This window comes from Trachypithecus francoisi, unplaced genomic scaffold, assembly GCF_009764315.1.
Source record: "Trachypithecus francoisi isolate TF-2019V2 unplaced genomic scaffold, Tfra_2.0 Lachesis_group4, whole genome shotgun sequence".
Classification (NCBI taxonomy): Eukaryota; Metazoa; Chordata; class Mammalia; order Primates; family Cercopithecidae; genus Trachypithecus; species Trachypithecus francoisi.
In genome coordinates this window covers 18,220,963-18,241,093 of record NW_022681469.1, presented here as the reverse complement: position 1 = coordinate 18,241,093, position 20,131 = coordinate 18,220,963, and the positions used below count along the sequence as shown (strand labels likewise).

The window sequence follows — 20,131 nt, the reverse complement described above, 5'->3', positions numbered from 1 at the left end:
CTTAAAATATTAGCAAGTAAAATTCAGTAGTACATTAAAAGAATAGTAAACCAGGCCCGAATGGGAGTTCATCCCCCACATTTAAGGATGGGTTAGTATTAAGATATAAATTCACTATGAATGGATCAGAGCAGAAGAATCATATGATCATCAGGAATTTCTGAAAAGTACTTTAACAAAAATCTAATCTCTAATCCTAATTTTTAACACTCTAAGTGAAAAAATAAATATAAAAGGACACTAACTTGATAATATAAAAACATATCTCAAATAAGAGTGCCTGCGAGTGAAACTCTAGATGCATTACCATTAAAGTTAGGGGTGAGGTAAGGCTGCACACTGCTTTCAGCACTATGATTTAACACTGTTCGGAATTCTCAGCCAGTGCAATTTGGTAAGAAAATTAGGTATACATTAAAAAGAAAAAGGTAAAATGATGATTCTTTGTAGACAATATGGTTATATTCATAGAAAGCCCAAGAGAATCAACTGACAGACTATTAGAAATGATAAGAAATTTAAGATGTCTTAAAATACACACACACACAAAATAAGTAGTTTTCTTAAATACAAAGACCATATGAGAAAAAAGACTACATTAACCATTGCATTAAAAAGAGAAAAGACTTAGAAATAAACGTAGCAAATAAACAGCATGCCAAATAATTATATATTAATAACAAAAATCCCCACATATTTTGTGTATGTGAAATTTGATAGTAATATTTAGAACATTTAGAAAAATACAGGCAGAAACGCTCAAGACATTTTTGGAAAAGGTGAATAATAAGTAAATACACAAATAAGAGGTTTATAATTACTAAAAAGGAGAGAGACAAAATATTATTATTTTTTGCATATGACATGATGTTATATATAGGAAGTCCAAGAGGATCAACTAATTATTAGCAACATTAATAAATTTCTATAATTCCTACTAGATATTAAAATACATTATGGGCTGGGCGTGGGGCTCACGCCTGTAATCCCAGCATTTTGGGAGGCCGAGGCAGGGGATCACTTGAGGTCAGCGGTTCAACACCAGCCTGGCCAACATGGTGAAACCCTGCCTTTACTAAAAATACAAAGAATTAGCCAGGCGTGGTAGAGTACCCCTGTAATCTCATTTACTTGGGAGGCTGAGGCGGGAGAATTGCTGGAACCCGGAAGGCAGAGAATGCAGTGAGCTGATATTGTGCCACCGCACTCCAGCCTGGGTGATGCAGCGAGACTCTGTCTGAAAACAATAATAATTATAACAATAATACATTATGAATTTAAAATAAATAGTTTGATACTGAAAAAGATATAACATGATTAAACAGAATGGAGCCATAGAAAAATAAAACACTTAACACATATTGAAGAGGCTCTGTACTAAGTTTATGTTTACACATGTTAACTCATTCAATCTTCACGACAACTCTGTGAAGTGGTTACTATAATATAATTATCACCATTTAACAGGTAGGTGAAATGAGGCCAACACAAATTTAGTGGCTTGTCCAATGTCCCACAGCTAGTAAGTAGCAAAACTAGTAATACTATATGCTCCTTATCACAGCATTATTTGTAAACTGGGAATAACATATATATACACATATATATGTAAATAAATTCTAGAATATGCAAGCTTTTTTCCCCCTTGAAGAGAACATAAGAAATTATGCTATTTACAGCCAAAAGAATCATCCTACATCAGACCTACAACAGACCAAGTTGAGTGGGGGGTGACAGGATTTAATTTATAGTTTATATTTTTAGAAGACTCCTCTGGCTGCTGAGGGAGGAATGTTCTGGGGGTGGGAGGTGAATCCAAGATGATTAAGATGGTAGCAGTGGAGGAGATATAGGCAGATTTGGGATAAATTAGGAGGGGGTATGTGAAAAAGATAGGAATTGAAGATGACTTTTTAGGTTTGTGGCCTAAGCAATTAAACAAAGGGTGAAGCCATTTAGTAGGATGACAATTATTTTAAGAGGAGGTGGTTACTGGTAGCCTGGATGGAGAATTTAGGTTTGGACAGGTTAAGTACAAACGATAAGACAACCAAATGAAGATCTGAGCAGGAGATGACTACACAAATCTTAAGCTGGGAGAGAGAGCTGGGGCTGAATGCCTCAATTTGGGAATCATAAACATGACATTGACATTTAAAGCCATGGGACTGGATGAGATCATTTAGGGAGTGTGTGTAGATGGAGAAGAAAAGTCTCAGGTCTGGCCCTGGGTTGAGGTGGGGATAGGTTCGGGGTGTGCTCTGACAGACAGAAGGAAAAAAGAATGGAACTCAGAGGAGCCAGAGAAACAGGACTTCCAGGGACATGGGTGACCCAGAAGCCAAAGGAAGGAAGTGTTTCAAGATGGAGCGAGTCAACAGGTGTTCCTCGAATACTGAGGGGGCCAATTAAGAAAAGCACAAAGAACTGGCAATTGGATTTAGCAAGATGGAGGTTACTGGTGGCCTTGGGACAGGGTAGTTTCAGGAGGAGGTTCCCAAAGCTCAGTGGAGTGGGTCAGGAGAAAATAGGAGGTGAAATGATGAAAGGGAGTATGACAACTGTCCTGAGGAGATTGCTCTAAACCTGGCCTCTAGATTAGTGGATATCAAACCAAGTAGCATGTTACAGAAATGGACTAGAGATTAAGTTGCAAAATAGAAAAATTGTTTTCGAAGCACAGATTTTATTTTTAAGCATGAACATGCTTTATTATTTAATGTGTTATTTTAACATTATAAAATATTCACAGTGTGTGCATCCATATGTATAAATGAGGAAACTGAGGCTTCAAGAGGTTAACTAACTTGTTTAAGCTCACATAGATAGACACTGATAGGGCCAGTGTAGACTCCAGGCAGTGCATTTCTAAAGCCCATACCAAGAAAAATTCAAGCACTGGTAGTTAGCAGGGACTACCAGGTTGTAGACTGCCAGGGTTAACATGAGTCCTTCATTTAACTCTTGGTTACTATCCCAATTCCAAGTCCTTATTACATCTAAAGGGTAATTTTTAAAAGCAAATACTCTTCTTTTTTGAGGACTGAGAACAAATACATGCATCAGTTACCAAGTTTCCAGGTTAATTAACAAAGTATCTTTTTTTTTTGTTTTTTGTTTTTTGTTTTTTGTGTTTTTTTTTGAGGCGGAGTCTCGCTCTGTCGCCCAGACTGGAGTGCAGTGAGGCAATCTCGGCTCCCTGCAAGCTCCGCCTCCCGGGTTCACGCCATTCTCCTGCCTCAGCCTCCCGAGTAGCTGGGACTACAGGCGCCCGCCACCTCGCCCGGCTAGTTTTTTGTATTTTTAGTAGAGACGGGGTTTCACCATGCTAGCCAGGATGGTCTCGATCTCCTGACCTCGTGATCCGCCCGTCTCGGCCTCCCAAAGTGCTGGGATTACAGGCTTGAGCCACCGCGCCCGGCCCAAAGTATCTTAAGCTATGAACCATCTGGTCTACAAGATTCATCAGTTTAATAAAACAAATAATTCAGCTGAGAACAGACAGTTAGGAGGGGACATAAACCACTGAGAGAGTCAGGGGGCAAAGCTCTGCCCCGCCATACCGGCACCTACCTGTGGTCTGCACTGGATTTCTGTCTCCCAGTCCACAGTCTTCTGTTCACAGAGGACGGCGGGGGAGAGGAGGGCAGAGGCGGGGGAGGTAGAGAGGGCAGAGGAGGCAGGTTTCTTTTCTCTTTCCTGAAGCCGATGCCAGGCTTCCCATCTTTGTCCCCTTCTCCGGCATGTTTGAACGTTCTCCGGGGTTTTGGCAGAGGGTTGATGAAGGGCTTTGTGGGGGAACCCTCCGAGCCCCTGTACACGTTCTCAAGGCTCCGGTCCCAGGGCCTTCTGCATGAACCTTTCCTGTCCTCCACGGCCTCGGAGGCAGGCTCCCTGCCTTCCAGGTCGGAGGGGTGGACCCTCTGGCTGACTTCCGGGCCACTCCCGCCTCCCAGGTTCTCAGGAAGGGTGGGCCCCGCCTCTGCCTTTTCAGGTGGGCAGTGTGGGGAGTAACAAGTTCCTGGCAGCTGAGGATCCAGCCCTGCTGACCCATCCTTCAAAGCCTGCTCGAGTTTCTTGACCTGCTTCAGCACTGAGAGGTGATCGTTCTGAAAGCGTAGCTTGCCAAGTCTTGGCTCTCGGCCTCGGCTCCAGCTAGGATCCACTTCCCGGTCTGGCTGGCTTAGGTCTTGCCCCGGCTCTGGGTCCTGTCCCACGACGTTCACTGCTCCTTTATTCCTCTCCTTCTCTGTGCTCTCTGTTCCTGGCCTCATTCCATTCTTAGCCTCTGTGACCTGAGTTCTCACCCCATCACTACTCCTCCTCTCCACCAGACAGGACGTCAGATAATCCCCCTGTGCATCTGCTCTCCTGCTGGGTGCAGGAGCAGCCACCTCTTTCTTCCCTTCCCATTCTGATATCTTGTCCTTTATGTTGAGGGACTTGTGCCGGGGTCCGGCTCTGGCAGATGAGCAAGGGTTCTGAACGCCTCTGAGCTGCTTCTTCCCAGCCCTGCTGGCTTCCGCAGCTGGGTCACTGATGATCATATCCAAGCTGAACATATCCATTCTTGACTCTAGCGTGAGGTTGCGGAGCCCTTCCGGGGGGCTCCTTCTGAAGCCCGACTCCTGATCAGTCTCTAGGAAAGGAATGGAGGACTTAAGCGGATGCCTTGGAGGGTCTTTCTCAGTCCTTGGACCTTCCACCTTGACCCTGCACAAGAAAGACAAACACCAGGTGAGTGATTCTTATTGTTCTTGGCTGGTCACAGAGATTTGCTAGAACTTAGATATAAATGTTATATGAAAGTCACAAACCACAAACATTGAAATCCCTATTTAAAAAAAAAAAATCACTTTGTGGGCAGGGTGCCGTGGCTTGTGCCTATAATCCCAGCACTTTGGGAGGCTGAAGTGGGAGGATCACTTGATGCCAGGAGTTCAAAACCAGCCTGGGCAACATAACAAGACCCCCATCTCTACAAAAAAAATTTTTAAACCATCAATTTGTGTTTTTCTTGGGGAGACAGCATGGTGAAATGAAGGAGCAATCAGGTTTTGAAGTCGAATAGGCTTGGGTTTAAATCCTAATTCAGCCACGTGACCTTAGGCAAGTTGTTTAAATTCTCTAAACCTCAGTTTCCACCTCTGTAAAATGAAGATAATAATAATATGGGCCGGGCATTGTGGCTCACGCCTATAATCCCAGCACTTTGGGAGGCCCAGGCGGGTGGATCACGAGGTCAGGAGTTTGATACCAGCCTGGCTAACACGGTGAAACCCCATCTCTACTAAAAATACGAAGATTAGCCGGGTGTGGTGGCAGGCCCTGTAATCCCAGCTACTCACTTAGGAGATTGAGGCAGGAGAATTGCTGGAACCCGGGAGGCAGAGATTGCAGTAAGCTGAGATTGTACCACTGCACTCCAGCCTGGGCGACAGAGACTGTCTCAAAAATAAAAATAGAAATAAAATAGGAGTAATTTCATGAGGTAAAAGATTACATACGCTGTTTTTCCTGCTTTTTGTATCCGCAGGCAGTTCTTTGCAATGACTATTTAAAAACTAAAATGACATCACAAGTCATGAAGTTTGTGCTACCCCTGAACTTGACAAATTGTCTGATTCAAGTGGGCAAAGCCACAGTGATTGGGTGCATCTGAACAGAACCTCCTCGGGAATGGAGCCTCACTAGAGTGAGCTCTCCATGAACCTTGCCACCAGAACAGGGATTGTTCTGTTATTTTGGCCTGTTGTGGCCAAGTCTACACCCCTAGCACCCAGAACAATGCCCAGGAGAGTTGGTGGTCAATAAATATCTGGTGCATGAATGAATGCCTGAATAAAGAGGCAGATTCAGACTTCACACTTGGCCTAGAAATGCACTGTCTAATAGAGTGGCCACCAGCCACACGTGACTATTTAACCTTAAATCCAATGAAATTCAAGCTTCAGTTCCTCAGTTACACCTGCCACATGTCAAGGACTCAGAAGCGCCATGTGGCTGATGGCTACTGTACTGGATGGGGAAGAAGAATATTTCCATCACTGAAGAAAGTTCTGGTCTAGATGTATATGTAATGATATATGCTTCCCAATGTAATTTTAGGAGATTAGGTAATGCCATGAAGATTTTAAAAATCATTTTGAAAGGAAAACATTTTTAGATTAGTCTAACAAAAATGAGAGTATTTGTGTTTTCCAATGCAAACATTCTTCCACCAGCAAAGGTTATGACTGGGCACAGTGACTTTAGATGTGCCGACACTAGCTAACACCTCATGGTGCCCATTTTCTGAATGTATAGATCTGACTGCATGGAAATTCTGAAACTCCAGTTAAGGTTCACCGTGAGAGATGAATAAGTAGCAACTTCATGCATCTTGTTACTATTCAGCTTTCTATTTTAAAGGTTGTTTGTGTAAAGACCTTTTCCTCAATGGAGACATTAGCACATAAATTACGCCACAGTTCTTGGTTGCACGGCATAAATTAGAAACTTGTGAAAATGCAAACACATTTTTTTGGCAAACACATTTTCCTATTTTAAATATAGCTATCAAGGCAGAATTCCTTATTTAAATAAACAATTAGGGTTCAAAACAGTGTGTTTACAAAGAGAAAATATTTTTAAATTGTTCCGTCACCACTGGGGACATTAGCATGGATTCAGATTTTAGTCAGAATCAGTATGTCATTTCACTGAGGGTTCAAAAGGCAGAAGTGATAGTCCTTGCTCTCACGGTGCTAGAGGCAAGTTGAAGAGAGAGACAGACACACACATGAAAACCACAACAATCCAGGTTAGTGCCTGCATGGGGATGACTGATGATCTACAACATGGTTATTAATGTCCTATGTGCTGTGAGGCACTATTGCCTAGTTAAATACATGGGCTTTGGAATTGAGGGACTTGAGTCTTGAATCCTAAGTTTTTCATCTTCCTTCTGCAGACTGAAACTTTATGAGTCAGAGGCCACATTTATGTTGTTTACTGTGTCTGGTGCATAGCAACTAGTCAACAAATATTTATTCAATGAATGAATGAATTCATGAGTTAACATGTAATATGCCCAAAGTACAGCATACATTCCTAAATCTTGGTATCAACAAATGGAAACTATTATTATTGTAAGTATCATAGTTATTGTCTAAGAGCCCAAACACATGGAGTGACATCACAATCATGGAAACTCTGTCTGAAAACTCGACAGGAACAAACGATGGCTTGCTGAAAGCTCACACTGGATTTACAAAACTCATGCAACAGAGGCAAGGATGCCGCAACCGCCCTACGAGTCCCCAAGGACAGAGTTCCTGCTCCATGTGGTTGCCGGCCCAAGAGTTTCTAGAGTTCCTGTTTACAGGATTCTCCCACCCTGTAAGGGGTTCCAGCCTGGGGCGCAGAGCTGAGAACCCCTCAGTGGCTGCCAACTGCTTTGTGGAATGTGAGAGGATCAGAGAAAGGGCTCCATCTGGGGAGAAGGAAACAAGCACGCTGATATTAGATGGGAAAACTGCCTGTGGACAGGTACAGCTGCAAAGACTTAGGGCTCAAACATAATTAAAACACCTGAACATCCTAGTAGTTAGAAAAATAAACCTGGAATTGGAATGTATCAAGGAAAGGTGGTAGGAGAGTAAGAAGCTGAGCCAGCGAAAGGTGGTAGGAGAGTAAGAAGCTGAGCCAGCGTCTACACTCTCGGGGGGAGAAGTGTTCTTACTTGTCAGCCAATTGGCAGCTCAGGTGTTCAGTCTGGCTGTGGCTGCCCTTGGCCGGCCTGCACACTGTCATCATGTCAGCACCAAGGGGAGCTCCAGGTCGCCTAGGGGGACAGGGATGCACACCCAGTGAGCCACGACAGCAGGGCCTCCCTCAGAGGGGAGCAAATCTAGGCCCACACTCCAAACTATTTATCCCTGATAGGTTCCACCCAGGAGCAGGGGGTGGAAAGAACACACAATTTGGAATCCCCAGCCTAGCAGGTAGAGCAAGGGTGCAATCCTGAGGTCCACCCGGATTCAGAACTCATGCCACCCTCTTTGTATATATCTTTTTTGTTCATTTGTTTGTTTTTTTGAGACAGAGTCTGGCTCTGTTGCCCAGGCTAGAATGCAGTGGCATGCTCTCGGCTCACCACAACCTCCGCTTCCTGGGCTCAAGTGATTCTCATGCCTCAGCCTCTCCAGTAGCTGGGATTACAGGTGTGCACCACCACCCTTAGCTAATGTTTGTATTTTTAGCAGAGATGGTTTTTCACCTTGTTGGCCACGCTGGTCTTGAACTCCTGGCCTCAAGTGATCTGCCCGCCTCAGCCTCCTTAAGTGCTGGGATTACAGGCGTGAGCCACTGTGCCTGGCCATCTTTGTATATATCTTTTAGCTAAGTTCACCAAAAATTTTAAGAATACATACAAACTTAGAAAGCAAAACATAAATAACAACAAGACCCAGTGCTTTTTCAGGCTCTCTAAGAACCACTGTGATGAGCTAATAGTCCCCAAAGAAGAAAGTAGTTGCCCTTTTATTTGACACAAGACATAAACCACACACCAAAGTGGAACTGTCTCCACAGGGATACTCTAGCCGTCTGCGAACCCTGACACTGGGTGTAAACCCACACTGCCCTTGTCTACAGAGCCCCGCATGGGGAGCCCCTCCCAGCTCCTCCAAACTGAGGAGGAAGAAACACCCAGTCACGAGGTCATCTGTCTGGTCTGAGGAACACCATGAGATGATCTTGGCAAACCCAGGAATCCCACTGAGTTCCTTAAACCCCCCAAATAGCAAGGCCTGTGTGGACACCAAGGCAGCAGCCTCAGCTCAGAAGTAGCAGTTGAAGACTCTGGTGCCTGACCCCCATATAAACTGAAGTAACTGATTAAACTTCATTGCTTCATAGCAAGTCCTTCCAGAACTCTGTGGGAAGAAGTGTCTCCCAACACGAGCATAAATGGACATGGCTCAGGTGAAGGTGCTAGCAAGGTGAGGCCCATCAGAGAAGGCCAACAGGATGGGCCACGCAGTCCTTCTGTAAGGCATGAACACCAGCTAGCTGGTCGTCCCTAGTGGAGGGGAGCCACCTCCTTGACTGCAGCTCAAGGCATATCAAGATACTGGGTATTCACATTACTTTTCCAGGGAAGCCCCCTCCCAACTCCTCCAGTTTCCAAGATTCCTAACCCTATTTCCCAGGATGGTTTCCCTGTTAGGTGATGGGATGGCTGCCTGATGTCCTGGCCTGGGCATCCTCTCCCTCCAGAGAAATCAAAGGGCAGAACTTCAAGACATGCAGGTAGCTTTTGAGAAGAAGGAGAGGAAGGGAGGAAAGCCAGAGAGGAAGAGAAAAAGAAAAGGAGAGTGCACCTGGGTAACAAATGAACAAGAGGGAGGCTGGGGAACCATGAGCTGAGGGAGCAAGGAAAGGAACAGACATGTCTGCCAACTGTGTGTGTGTGGGTGGACAGGAACATGGAACTCTGGCCTGACCATGGAGTTCAGCTGTCCCCCTACCCAGCAACTCAGCACCAGACATTGTAGGGCTCGATCTATGTTGTAACCAAGCCTACTTCTTTAAAGCAGCCAGGCCCCAGGGCTTGCCCATCCCATCATGCAGCATAGCCCTGAAAGGCCTTTCAGGGACAGGAAGGAACTCATTGTCCCTCTTACAAAGCTCTGCACAGCTGAAAGCTTCTGGAGTCCCTCCACTTGGCTGGGCCCACAGACACTACTCTTCTGTCCAGTATCTGGCAGAGGTCCCGGTGGACGTCAGGGAGAACAGCCCCTCCCCACCACTGCCACCACCCTCCATGCAGACCAAACCCACAAGAATCCAACCTTGTTCCATATGAGCCAGCAGCTCTCTTCCAAGCTGGCATCCCCTTTCATTGGCACTAGGACAAGGTGCCAGGCCGTGTGCAGGATGCACCAGAGGACTCAAAGATGAGTGAGACACAGTCTTTGCCGTCATCGACAGCACCAGGGCTGTGCCTGGGTCACAGTCAACTCTGTAACTCCTCCCATGCCCTCAAGAAAACAGTTTCCCTAAAGTTCTCAGGAAGCACAGCTTTTCCAAAAGGAAAAAGGTCCACTGTGTCTAATGCACAGAGATGCATGTGTGAACCTGGAGGTCAAAGATCACAAAAAGCACTTAAACAACTTGGTACTTAAGTGAACTCACTTCCCATCAGGGAGTAATAACTTCCAGCACGAAAACCACGATCTCTAGAGAAACGGCTGATACCGTATACTGAGAAGGAAGTGCAGGGGGCTTCAGAGGCTGGCACTGAGGGGGCACAGAATCCCCCTGCACACTCAGCAATCAATCCATCAGCATTTCTGAATTCACAAAAATATTAAAAATGCTGCTATAAAAAATTGACCTTTCCCTTTTTGTCTCTGATGATTAGCAGTTGTTAACTGGCTGGGCACGGTAGCTCACACCTGTAATTCCAGCACTTTTGGAGGTTGCAGTGGGGATCACTCGAGCTCAGGAGATTGAAACCAGCCTGGGCAACATGGCAAAACACCGTCTCTACAAAAACACAAAACTTAACCGGGTGTGGTGGTGCATGCCTGCAGTCCCAGCTACTTGGGAGGCTGAGGTGGGAGGATCTCTTGAGCCCAGCAGATGGAGGTTGCAGTGAGCTGAGACTGCACCACTACACTCTAGTCCAGGTGACAGAGTGAGACCCTGTGTCAAAAAAAAAAAAAAAACAAACCAAAAACCATTAATTAAGTAACGAACCCAGCTGAATTTGCTAGTTGGGATGCTCTGTGACTTAAAATACCATGATAAACTTCATTATCACTTTACAGGTCTGGGATTGTGAGACAGAACTATTTTCCAAAGTGTGGTCTACCAGGGATTAGTTCCAGTCAACCTGGGAACCCTGTCAGACATGCAGATTCCTGGGCGCCTCTCCAATGTACCAAGACGTACCAAAGCCAACTATCTGAGGGCTGCTCTGGAATCTGCATTTATTTATTTATTTATTTATTTATTTATTTTTTTTTGAGACGGAGTCTCGCTCTGTCACCCAGGCTGGAGTGCAGTGGCCAGATCTCAGCTCACTGTAAGCTCCGCCTCCCGGGTTTACGCCATTCTCCTGCCTCAGCCTCCCGAGTAGCTGGGATTACAGGCGCCACCACCTCGCCCGGCTAGTTTTTTGTATTTTTTTAGTAGAGACGGGGTTTCACAGTGTTAGCCAGGATGGTCTCGATCTCCTGACCTCGTGATCCGCCCGTCTCGGCCTCCCAAAGTGCTGGGATTACAGGCTTGAGCCACCGCGCCCGGCCTGGAATCTGCATTTAAATATGGTAAATCAAAGGCCACAGAGGCCAATGTTCTGGCCTGGGCATCTCTCACTCCCAAGAAATCAAAGGGCTGGGCTTCAAGACAGCTTGAGTTTTTACACAACCCAAGGTTCCTTATTTCTTTTTAGGCAATTTGGTCTTGTGATCCAAGTAGACTATATTCCAAGAGAGATAATGGAATGACTGATAGTAATAACACATTTTCCCACTCAACTGCTTTCCATAAAAATAGAACTTTCTATTAACCAGATGGACTTATTACTAATAATTTTAATTAGACTGGCTGTGCATGGTGGCTCATGCCTGTAATCTCAGCACTTTGGGAGGCCAAGGTGGATGGATTACTTGTGGTCAGGAGTTTGAGACCAGCCTGGCCAACATGGGGAAATGCTGTCTCTATTAAAAATACAAAAATTAGGTGGGCATGGTGGTGGGCACTTGTAATCCCAGCTACTGGGGAGGCTGAGACAGAAGAATCACTTGAACCTGGGAGGTGGAGGTTGCAGTGAGCTGAGATCGTCCCACTGCACTCCAGCCTGGGCAACAAAGCGAGACTCTTTTTTGAGACTCTGTCTCAAAACAAACAAACAAAAATTAGACTAAAAAGTCATACAAAATTTTGAAGCTAGCTGATGAGTACACAAGAGTTCATGTAATTTTTGTAGGCTTGAACATTTCTGTAAGTTTCAGAAACTAAGTCCTATAAGCTGAAGAAAAGTATTTTTAAAATTCTAACATCTATAGCTGATGATGTTTATCAACCCAGTCCATAATCTAACCCTGTTGTTCCTCTTGCTAAAGTGAATACTGTAAAATCTTTTCTTGGCTCAAGAATTTTGTTTGGCCATTGACATGATGTTGACTGGAGGGTTCAGAAGTTAAGACGCTGGGTGGGACTGGTCTGAAGGCAGTGAGTCAACTCAGTTGATTATTCACAGTCAGTTACGCATCCAGCTCCTTATTCTACTCTTCCCCTCTCTTCCCCTCTTCTCACTACTGCAGTTGACTAGTATCTTTGTGGGGTTTTTTCAAGTATTCTTTTTTTCTTTTTTGAGACAGGGTCTCGCCCTGTCACTCAGGCTGGAGTATGAGCCTGATAGAAATGTCCTAAAATTTCATAGTGGTGATAGTTGCACAATATGGTGAATACACCACAGGCCAGTGAACTGTACACTTTAAGATGGTGAATGTTGGCTGGACGTGGTGGCTCACGTCTGTAATCCCAGCATTTTGGGAGGCAGAGGCAGGTGGATCACCTGAGGTCAGGCGTTCGAGACCAGCCTGACCAACATGGTGAAACCCTGTCTCTACTAAAATTACAAAAAATTAGCCGGGTGTTGTGGCACATGCCTGTAATCCCAGCTTCTTGGGAGGCTGAGGCAAGAGCATCACTTGAACCCTGGAGGAGGAGATTGCCATGAGCTAAGATTGCACCATTGCACTCCAGCCTGGATGACAGAGTGAAACTCTGTCTCAAGAAAGAAAAGGGAAAAAAAAAGATGGTGAATGTTATGTGCATTCTATCTCAGTGGAAATAAATTACGTAAGTACAGTGTATATTCCATGAAAAAAATAAGATATATGCACAGGGGAAGAGGTGGAGTGAGGAATAAAATCCACACAATTATAATTTCCCAGTGCCCTTTACTAATCTAAACTTGGTATGTCAGCTCTGAAGCATAAGTAAATATGTATTATATATAACTGGACACCAAAAGCGTAATATTTGTTATACTAATTTTTTTTTTTTTTTGAGACAGAGTCTTGCTCTGTTGCCCAATCTGGAGTGCAATGGCACAATCTCAGCTCACTGCAACCTCCACCTCCTGGGTTCAAGCGATTCTCCTGCCTCAGCCTCCTTAGTTGCTAGAATTACGGGCATGTACTACCACACCTGGCTAATTTTTGTATTTTTGGTAGAGATAGGATTTCACCATATTGGCCAGGCTGGTCTCGAACTCCTGACCTCAAGTGATCCGCCCACCTCGGTCTCCCAAACTGCTAGGATTACAGGCGTGAACCACCGCGTCCAGCCCTGTTAAACTAAATATAAAAATAAGGTTTAGGGCCAGGCGCAGTGGCTCACACCTATAATCCCAGCACTTTGGGAGGCTGAGGTGGGTGGATTACCTGAGGTCGGGAGTCCGAGACCACCCTTACCAACATGGAGAAATGCTGTCTCTACTAAAAATACAAAATTAGCCGGGTGGTGCACGCCTGTAATCCCAGCTACTCAGGAGGCTGAGGCAGTAGAATGGCTTGAGCCCAGGAGGCGGAGGTTGCAGTGAGCCGAGATCAAGCCATTCACTCCAGCCTGGGCAACAAGGGTGAAACTCTGTCTCAAAAAAAAAAAAAGTTTAGCTGAGTACAGTGATGCAAGCCTGTAGTCCCTGCTACTGGAGAAGCTGAAGCAGGAGGACTGCTTGAGACTAGGAGTTTGAGGCTGCAGTGAGCTGTAATGGCATCTGTGAATAGCCACTGCAGGCCAGGCATGGTGGCTCATGCCTGTAATCCTAGCACTTTGGGAGGCCAAGGCAGGCAGATCACTTGAGGTCAGGAGTTCAGCCTGGCTAACATGGTGAAACCCCGTCTCTACTAAAAATAGAAAAATTAGCTGGGCATGGTGGTGTGCGCCTGTAGTCCCAGCTACTTGGGAGGTGGAGGCAGGAGAATCACTTGAACCCAGGAGGTAGAGGTTGCAGCAAGCCGAGATCGCACCATTGCACTCAAGCCTGGGTCAAAAAAAAAAAAAAAAAAAAAAAAAACAAGCTACTGCACTCCAGCCTGGGCAACACAGCAAGACCCCATCTCCTAAAAAATAGTTTAGACTACTCTGCCTATGGGGTAGCCCTGCTTTGCTTATGGAGCAGCTGCCCTTAAAATTTAAAAAAAAGAAGAAAAAAAAAACCACCGCTTAGATTGTGAAACAAAAATAAAATATCAGGACCTCCAACTCACTATGCCAAAGGGAAAATAACAGCTTGGGAACTGAGTCACACACAAAAAAACTGCCTTCCTTTTGTTCCCAAACAGATAGCTGTAATTTCACATGCTAACTTTATCTGGTATCAAATGTAGACCAACTGAGAGTTGGATGAATACACAACTGACTTTTCCCCATTCCCTTCGTTTCCCAGGGAAAACGTGGATTCACTGAGCACTAATCAGAGCCTCACCAGAATGTGACCACTTGCCTCACTGCCTACCCTTCTCCCCTTTTTTGTTTTCCTCCTTCCCCTCCTGCTCACTGTTCCACTTTTAAACACTGAAGTCCTCAAAGCCTCTTTGGAAAAAGCACAGGAGACACAGATCTTTTTAATTTTTTATTTTTTGGGGACAGAATCACTCTGTCACCCAGGCTGGAGTGCAGTGGCACGATCTTGGCTCACTTCGACCTCCGTCTCCTGGGCTCAAGTGATTCTTGTAACTCAGCCTCCTGAGCGGCCGGAACTAACAGGTATGCACCACCACATCCAGCTAATTTTTGTGTTTTTAGTAGAGATGGGGTTTTGCCACCTTGCCTAAGCGGGTCTCGAATTCCTGGCCTCAAGTGATCCACCTGCCTTGGCCTTCCAAAGTGCTGGAATTACAGGTGTGAGCCACCGTGCCTGGCCAGGAGACAGGTTTTACTGGGACTTCTGTTTCTTTTTCCCAGGAGTCTCCTCAACCTTGGCAAAATAAACCTCTAAATTGATTGAGATGCCTGTTATTTTTTGGTTTACAGGATTGTAAATGATTACATATTAATAAAATTACATTTTAAATAGTTTTTGTGTTGCAAATAAAGCCACCGGCTATTCAGCTTTAGTGATTCCAATATCTCTTAGTTTTATTAGCTTATGAAGAGCAGGCAAAAAATAGAGGGGAAACCATAGCAATTACAGTAGAACAAAAATTGTTGTTTTCTTGTCTGAGTATTCTTAGCAAACGTATCTGAAAATTATTTGTTTCCAAAAACAACTTGAGAAATAAAAGCACACAATCAATGTAATACAACTCTTGCTGTGTCTAACTACATAGTGTGGCTCATTCTGGAGTCTCGATGCTTCATTTTCCTCATTTTCTTTAAACAAAACTTTTTTTTTTTTTTGAGATAGGGTATGTTGCCCAGGATGGAGTGCAGTGGTGCAATCACAGCTTCCTGTTGCCTCGACCTCCCTGGGCTCAGGTGATCTTCCTATCTCAGCTCCCCACTGCCCCAGGTAGCTGGGACTACAGGTGTGCACTACCATGCCTGACTAATTTCCATATTTTTTGTGGGGACAGGGTTTCACCATGTTGCCCAGGCTGGTCTCAAATTCCTGGCCTCAAGCACTCCTCCCACTTTGCCCTTCCAAAGTGTTGGGATTACAGGCGTAAGCCGCTGCACCCAGCCGATGAAAAGCTTTTAACAAATTTAAAGTGGCCGGGTGCGGTGGCTCAAGCCTGTAATCCCAGCACTTTGGGAGGCCGAGACGGGCGGATCGCGAGGTCAGGAGATCGAGACCATCCTGGCTAACACAGTGAAACCCCGTCTCTACTAAAAATACAAAAAAAAAAAAAAAAACTAGCCGGGCGAGGTGGCGGGCGCCTGTAGTCCCAGCTACTCGGGAGGCTGAGGCAGGAGAATGGCATAAACCCGGGAGGCGGAGCTTGCAGTGAGCTGAGATCTGGCCACTGCACTCCAGTCCGGGCGACAGAGTGAGACTCTGCCTCAAAAAAAAAAAAAAAAAAAAAATTTAAAGTGGGTTGCTCTAGGCCTATGCATAACTTTATTTATTTATCTGATTCGTTATATTTTCAGAAACAAACCAATATTTTCGCATTTGGAGGAAGATAGAAGATAGAAGAATCTGAAGCAGCTGAGGAGTAAGAGAAGCCAAAGGCAGTGTGCTGCCTCAGAACAACACCTGGGGACAAATTTGGTGAAACTACGGATTGCATCCTTCTTGGACCAAATGCTTAAACTATGCCCTGCACAAAAGCACCGCATATCAAGCCCTTAGAGCACCACACCAGATACATGGAGGCAGTACCAAAGGTACAACTTCTCTGCTAACAACCTAAGTCTGCCCATTTCTAGGAGTTCTGCATTTTTTTTTTCTTTTTTGAGATAGAGTCTCACTCTGTCACCCAGGCTGGAGTGCAGTGGCACAATCTTGGCTGACTGCAGTCTCGACCTTCCTGGTTCAAGTAATCCTCCTGCCTCAGCCCCTCAACTAGCTGTGACTGAGGCAAAAGCGCGCCACCCTGTCCGGCTTTTTTGTTTGTTTGTTTTTTGTTTTTTTGTATTTTTTTGTAGAGACAGGGTTTTGGGGTTTTGCCACGTTGGCCAGGCGGGTCTTCAACTCCTGAGCTCAAGTGATCCACACACCTTGGCCTCCCAAAGTGCTAGGATTACAGGTGTGAGCCACTGAACCCAGGCCTACATATCATTTTTCTTATGCTTAATGCATCCACCAACAAATAACTGGATAAACAAAAGTGTTCTACACATACAATGGAACAGTATTCAGCCATAAAAAGGAATGAAGTTGAGATACATGTTACAACATGGATGAACCCTGAAAACACTGTGGTAAGTGACAGAAGCCACTGACAAGAGATCACACATTGTGTAATTCAATTCTCAAGAAATTTCAGAATAGGCCAATCCTGGCCGGGCGTGGTGGCTCACGCCTGTAATCCCAGAACTTTGGGAGGCTAAGGTGAGCTAAGGAGTTCAAGACCTGCCTGGCCAAAAAGGTGAAACCCCACCTCTACTAAAAATATAAAAATTAGCCGGGTGTGGTGGCCGGTGCCTGTAATCTAAGCTAGAGGCTGAGGTGGGAGAATCACTTGAACCCAGGAGTGGAGGTTGCAGTGAGCCAAGATCACGCCACTGCACTCCAGCCTGGGCAACAGAACGAGACTCCGTCATGCGCGCGCACACACACACACACACACACACACACAATGGGCCAATCCAGACACAAAAAGTAGATTAGTGGTTGCCAGGGGCTAAGTGAGGCGGGGAAGTGAGAAGTGACTGCTAATAGGTATGAATTTTGGGGGCAGGATGATGGAAATGTTCTAAAATTATAGAGTGGTGGTTGTTGCACAACACAGTATACTAGAAATCACTAAATTGTATGCTTTAATGGAGTGAATTTTATGGTATGTGAATTATATCCCAATAAAACCATTATTTAAAAAAAGGAATCAGCAGGGACAGTTACTAAAAGTGAGGAGTCCCAGACTCACCCTAGACCAAACGAAGCCGACTGCCAGAGTAGGATGTAGGAATTTACATTTGTAAGTTTCCCAGAGAGTTCACAGGCATAGTAGTAAGAGTTGCTGGTCTAGAGTTGAATCCTGGGGTTTATTTTCTTTTCTTTTTTTTTTTTTTTTTTTGAGACAGAGTCTCGCTCTATCGCCCAGGCTGGAGTGCAGTGGCCGGATCTCAGCTCACTGCAAGCTCCGCCTCCCGGGTTTACCCCATTCTCCTGCCTCAGCCTCCCGAGTAGCTGGGACTACAGGCGCCCGCCACCTCACCCGGCTAGTTTTTTGTATTTTTTAGTAGAGACGGGGTTTCACGGTGTTAGCCAGGATGGTCTCGATCTCCTGACCTCGTGATCCACCCGTCTTGGCCTCCCAAAGTGCTGGGATTACAGGCTTGAGCCACCGCGCCCGGCCCCTGGGGTTTATTTTCATGTCACTTGCATTGTCAGTCAGCATAAGAAATACTCTATTTTGCCCTCTCCTTTGTAAGGCAGTATATTTAAAAATTAATTAATTAATTTTTTTTTGAGACAAAGTCTTGCTCTGTCGCCCAGGCTGGAGTGCAGTGGTACCATTTCAGCTCACTGCAACCTCTGCCACCTGGGTTCAAGCGATTCTCGTGCCTCAGCCTCCTGAGTAGCTGGGATTCCTGGTGTGTGCCACCATGTCCAGCTAAGTTTTGCAGTTTTAGTAGAGATGGGGGGGGTTTCACCATGTTGGCCAGAATGGTCTCGAATTCTCAACCTCAGGTGATCCGCCCGCCTTGGCCTCCCTAAATGCTGGGATTACAGGTGTGAGCCACTGCGTGCGGCCTGCAAGGCAGTATTTTACTCCAGTAAATACATCTGTTTCAGAGCATCTTGGGAATCTGATACAGGTGTTACCAGCACAAAGTGCATGCACCTTTTCCTCGAACCCAGATGCTGGTGCTCGGAGATGCTGCTCTGCTGGTTCTTCCCTCCATGGCCTTCAATATCAAGGCTCCCCTGTACTCTAAAGGAGGCCTCGGGACCAGGAGCATCACCGGAGTAATTTCAGGAATCTCTGTCATTATAAATACTCAGTCATTGACAATAATACTTTCTTTTAACAACTTGAAGGCCAGGCGCCGTGGCTCATGCCTATAATCCCAGCACTTTGGGAGGCCGAGGTGGGTGGATCACTTGAGGTCAGGAGTTCGAGACCACCTGGCCAACATGGTGAAACCCTGTCTCTACAAAAATACAAAAATTATCTGGGCGTTGTGGTAGGTGCCTGTAATCCCAGCTACTTGGGAGGCTGAGGGAGGAGAATTGCTTGAACCTGGGAGGCAGAGGTTGCAGTGAGTCGAGATCACGCCACTACACTGCAGCCTGGGTGACAGAGCGAGACCTTGTTTCAAAAAAAAAACAAAAAAACAAAAAACAAAAATCCAACTTGATCAGTATTTTCTTGACCAACACCTGTCAGTTTGTTTGACAAATGAAGTCACTGGGAATCTGTGGCTCGGGCAGCCTGAGACTGCAGACTGGACTGACCACACCCTGTGATGTGCTGGATGCCAGAGGCAGCTAAAGATGCAGATCATTCTCACTTTCATAAACCCAGGAAGAGTTTTTCCATCTACAGAACATTCTAACATATAGAGATGCATTTGGCTACCTTAGTAGGATAGAAACACACTTTGGACTTGACAATATTTGCAAATCATGCTTTTTTACCATTCTCCAGAGGGTGAAAATAGAAGAAGTGCAATTTAGTGGCCACCTTGGATAGGAACACTAAATTACAGTGTGTAGAAAGTTTCAGTGGCAACAGTCCTCCAGAGTTAATGCTCGATAACTGCCAGGGTCACCTCTCTGATCAAGACTAGTATGAGTTTGCCATAAATCATTAAAGCATGAGTTACAAAAGTTATGAAATATGCTAATACAGGTAAAGTATGGTTTAATAGTCTGAATTCAGATAAATGTATTTTTTGAATAAAAAAGTACACTTCCTTTTGTGTATTACAGATCACCAAACAGGGAGGAGTCAGGTTCCAACTTACTTCAACTTCCAAACATTTAAACTTGCTCTTCCTTCTCTCTGTTCTCAGGTAGGCCGGAAACCCAGCTGAGAAACCCTGTTTGTTTCTCATCTCTACAGAAATCAGTGTTAGTGTTCCTACCATTTTTTTGTGATGAAGAAGCAGAGCCTCAGGGAGTTAGGTTACATGTCTAAGTTCATACAATAACTCACAAGTAAGGGGTCTATGTTTTGAATCCACGTCTAGTGCTCCTACGACAATATTCCCGTGGTCTCACATTACCTAATCTAGACTAGAACTAGACTCTAGCTCATTATTACGAATGTCTATCCTGCTCACCTCTTCAAGATCAGCAACTGTTTTATACTTCTACACCATGCCACACTTCAGAAACATTTAATTGTGATGGCAGAAAGTTTTTTGGTGTGTTTGGATCTGTGTTTTTACAGTTATATGATTATATATTTCTTTCTTTTTTTTTTCTTTTTTTGAAACGGAGTCTCATTCTGTCACCCAGGCTGGAAGGCCAGGCATGAGCCACAGTGCCTGGCCTTCAAGTTGTTAAAAG

At 45.1% G+C, this 20,131-nt stretch overlaps 1 protein-coding gene across 5 annotated transcripts in view; it reads right to left on the bottom strand.

The window, feature by feature from the left end:
• The window catches only part of DENND2A (DENN domain containing 2A), a 134,085-nt gene that overhangs the window by 90,720 nt on the left and 23,234 nt on the right, over positions 1-20,131 (bottom strand). For 3 of the 5 annotated variants that reach the window (XM_033192273.1, XM_033192274.1, XM_033192271.1), the window contains exons 2-3: positions 7,724-7,825; positions 3,574-4,713 (exon numbers count right to left, since the gene is read on the bottom strand). In XM_033192273.1, coding sequence (XP_033048164.1) covers positions 3,574-4,713; positions 7,724-7,797 — 1,214 coding nt within the window. In that variant the 5' untranslated portion in view covers positions 7,798-7,825. The remainder of the gene's footprint in view (positions 1-3,573; positions 4,714-7,723; positions 7,826-20,131) is intronic. The other 2 variants (XM_033192275.1, XM_033192276.1) reach the window with 1 other exon arrangement.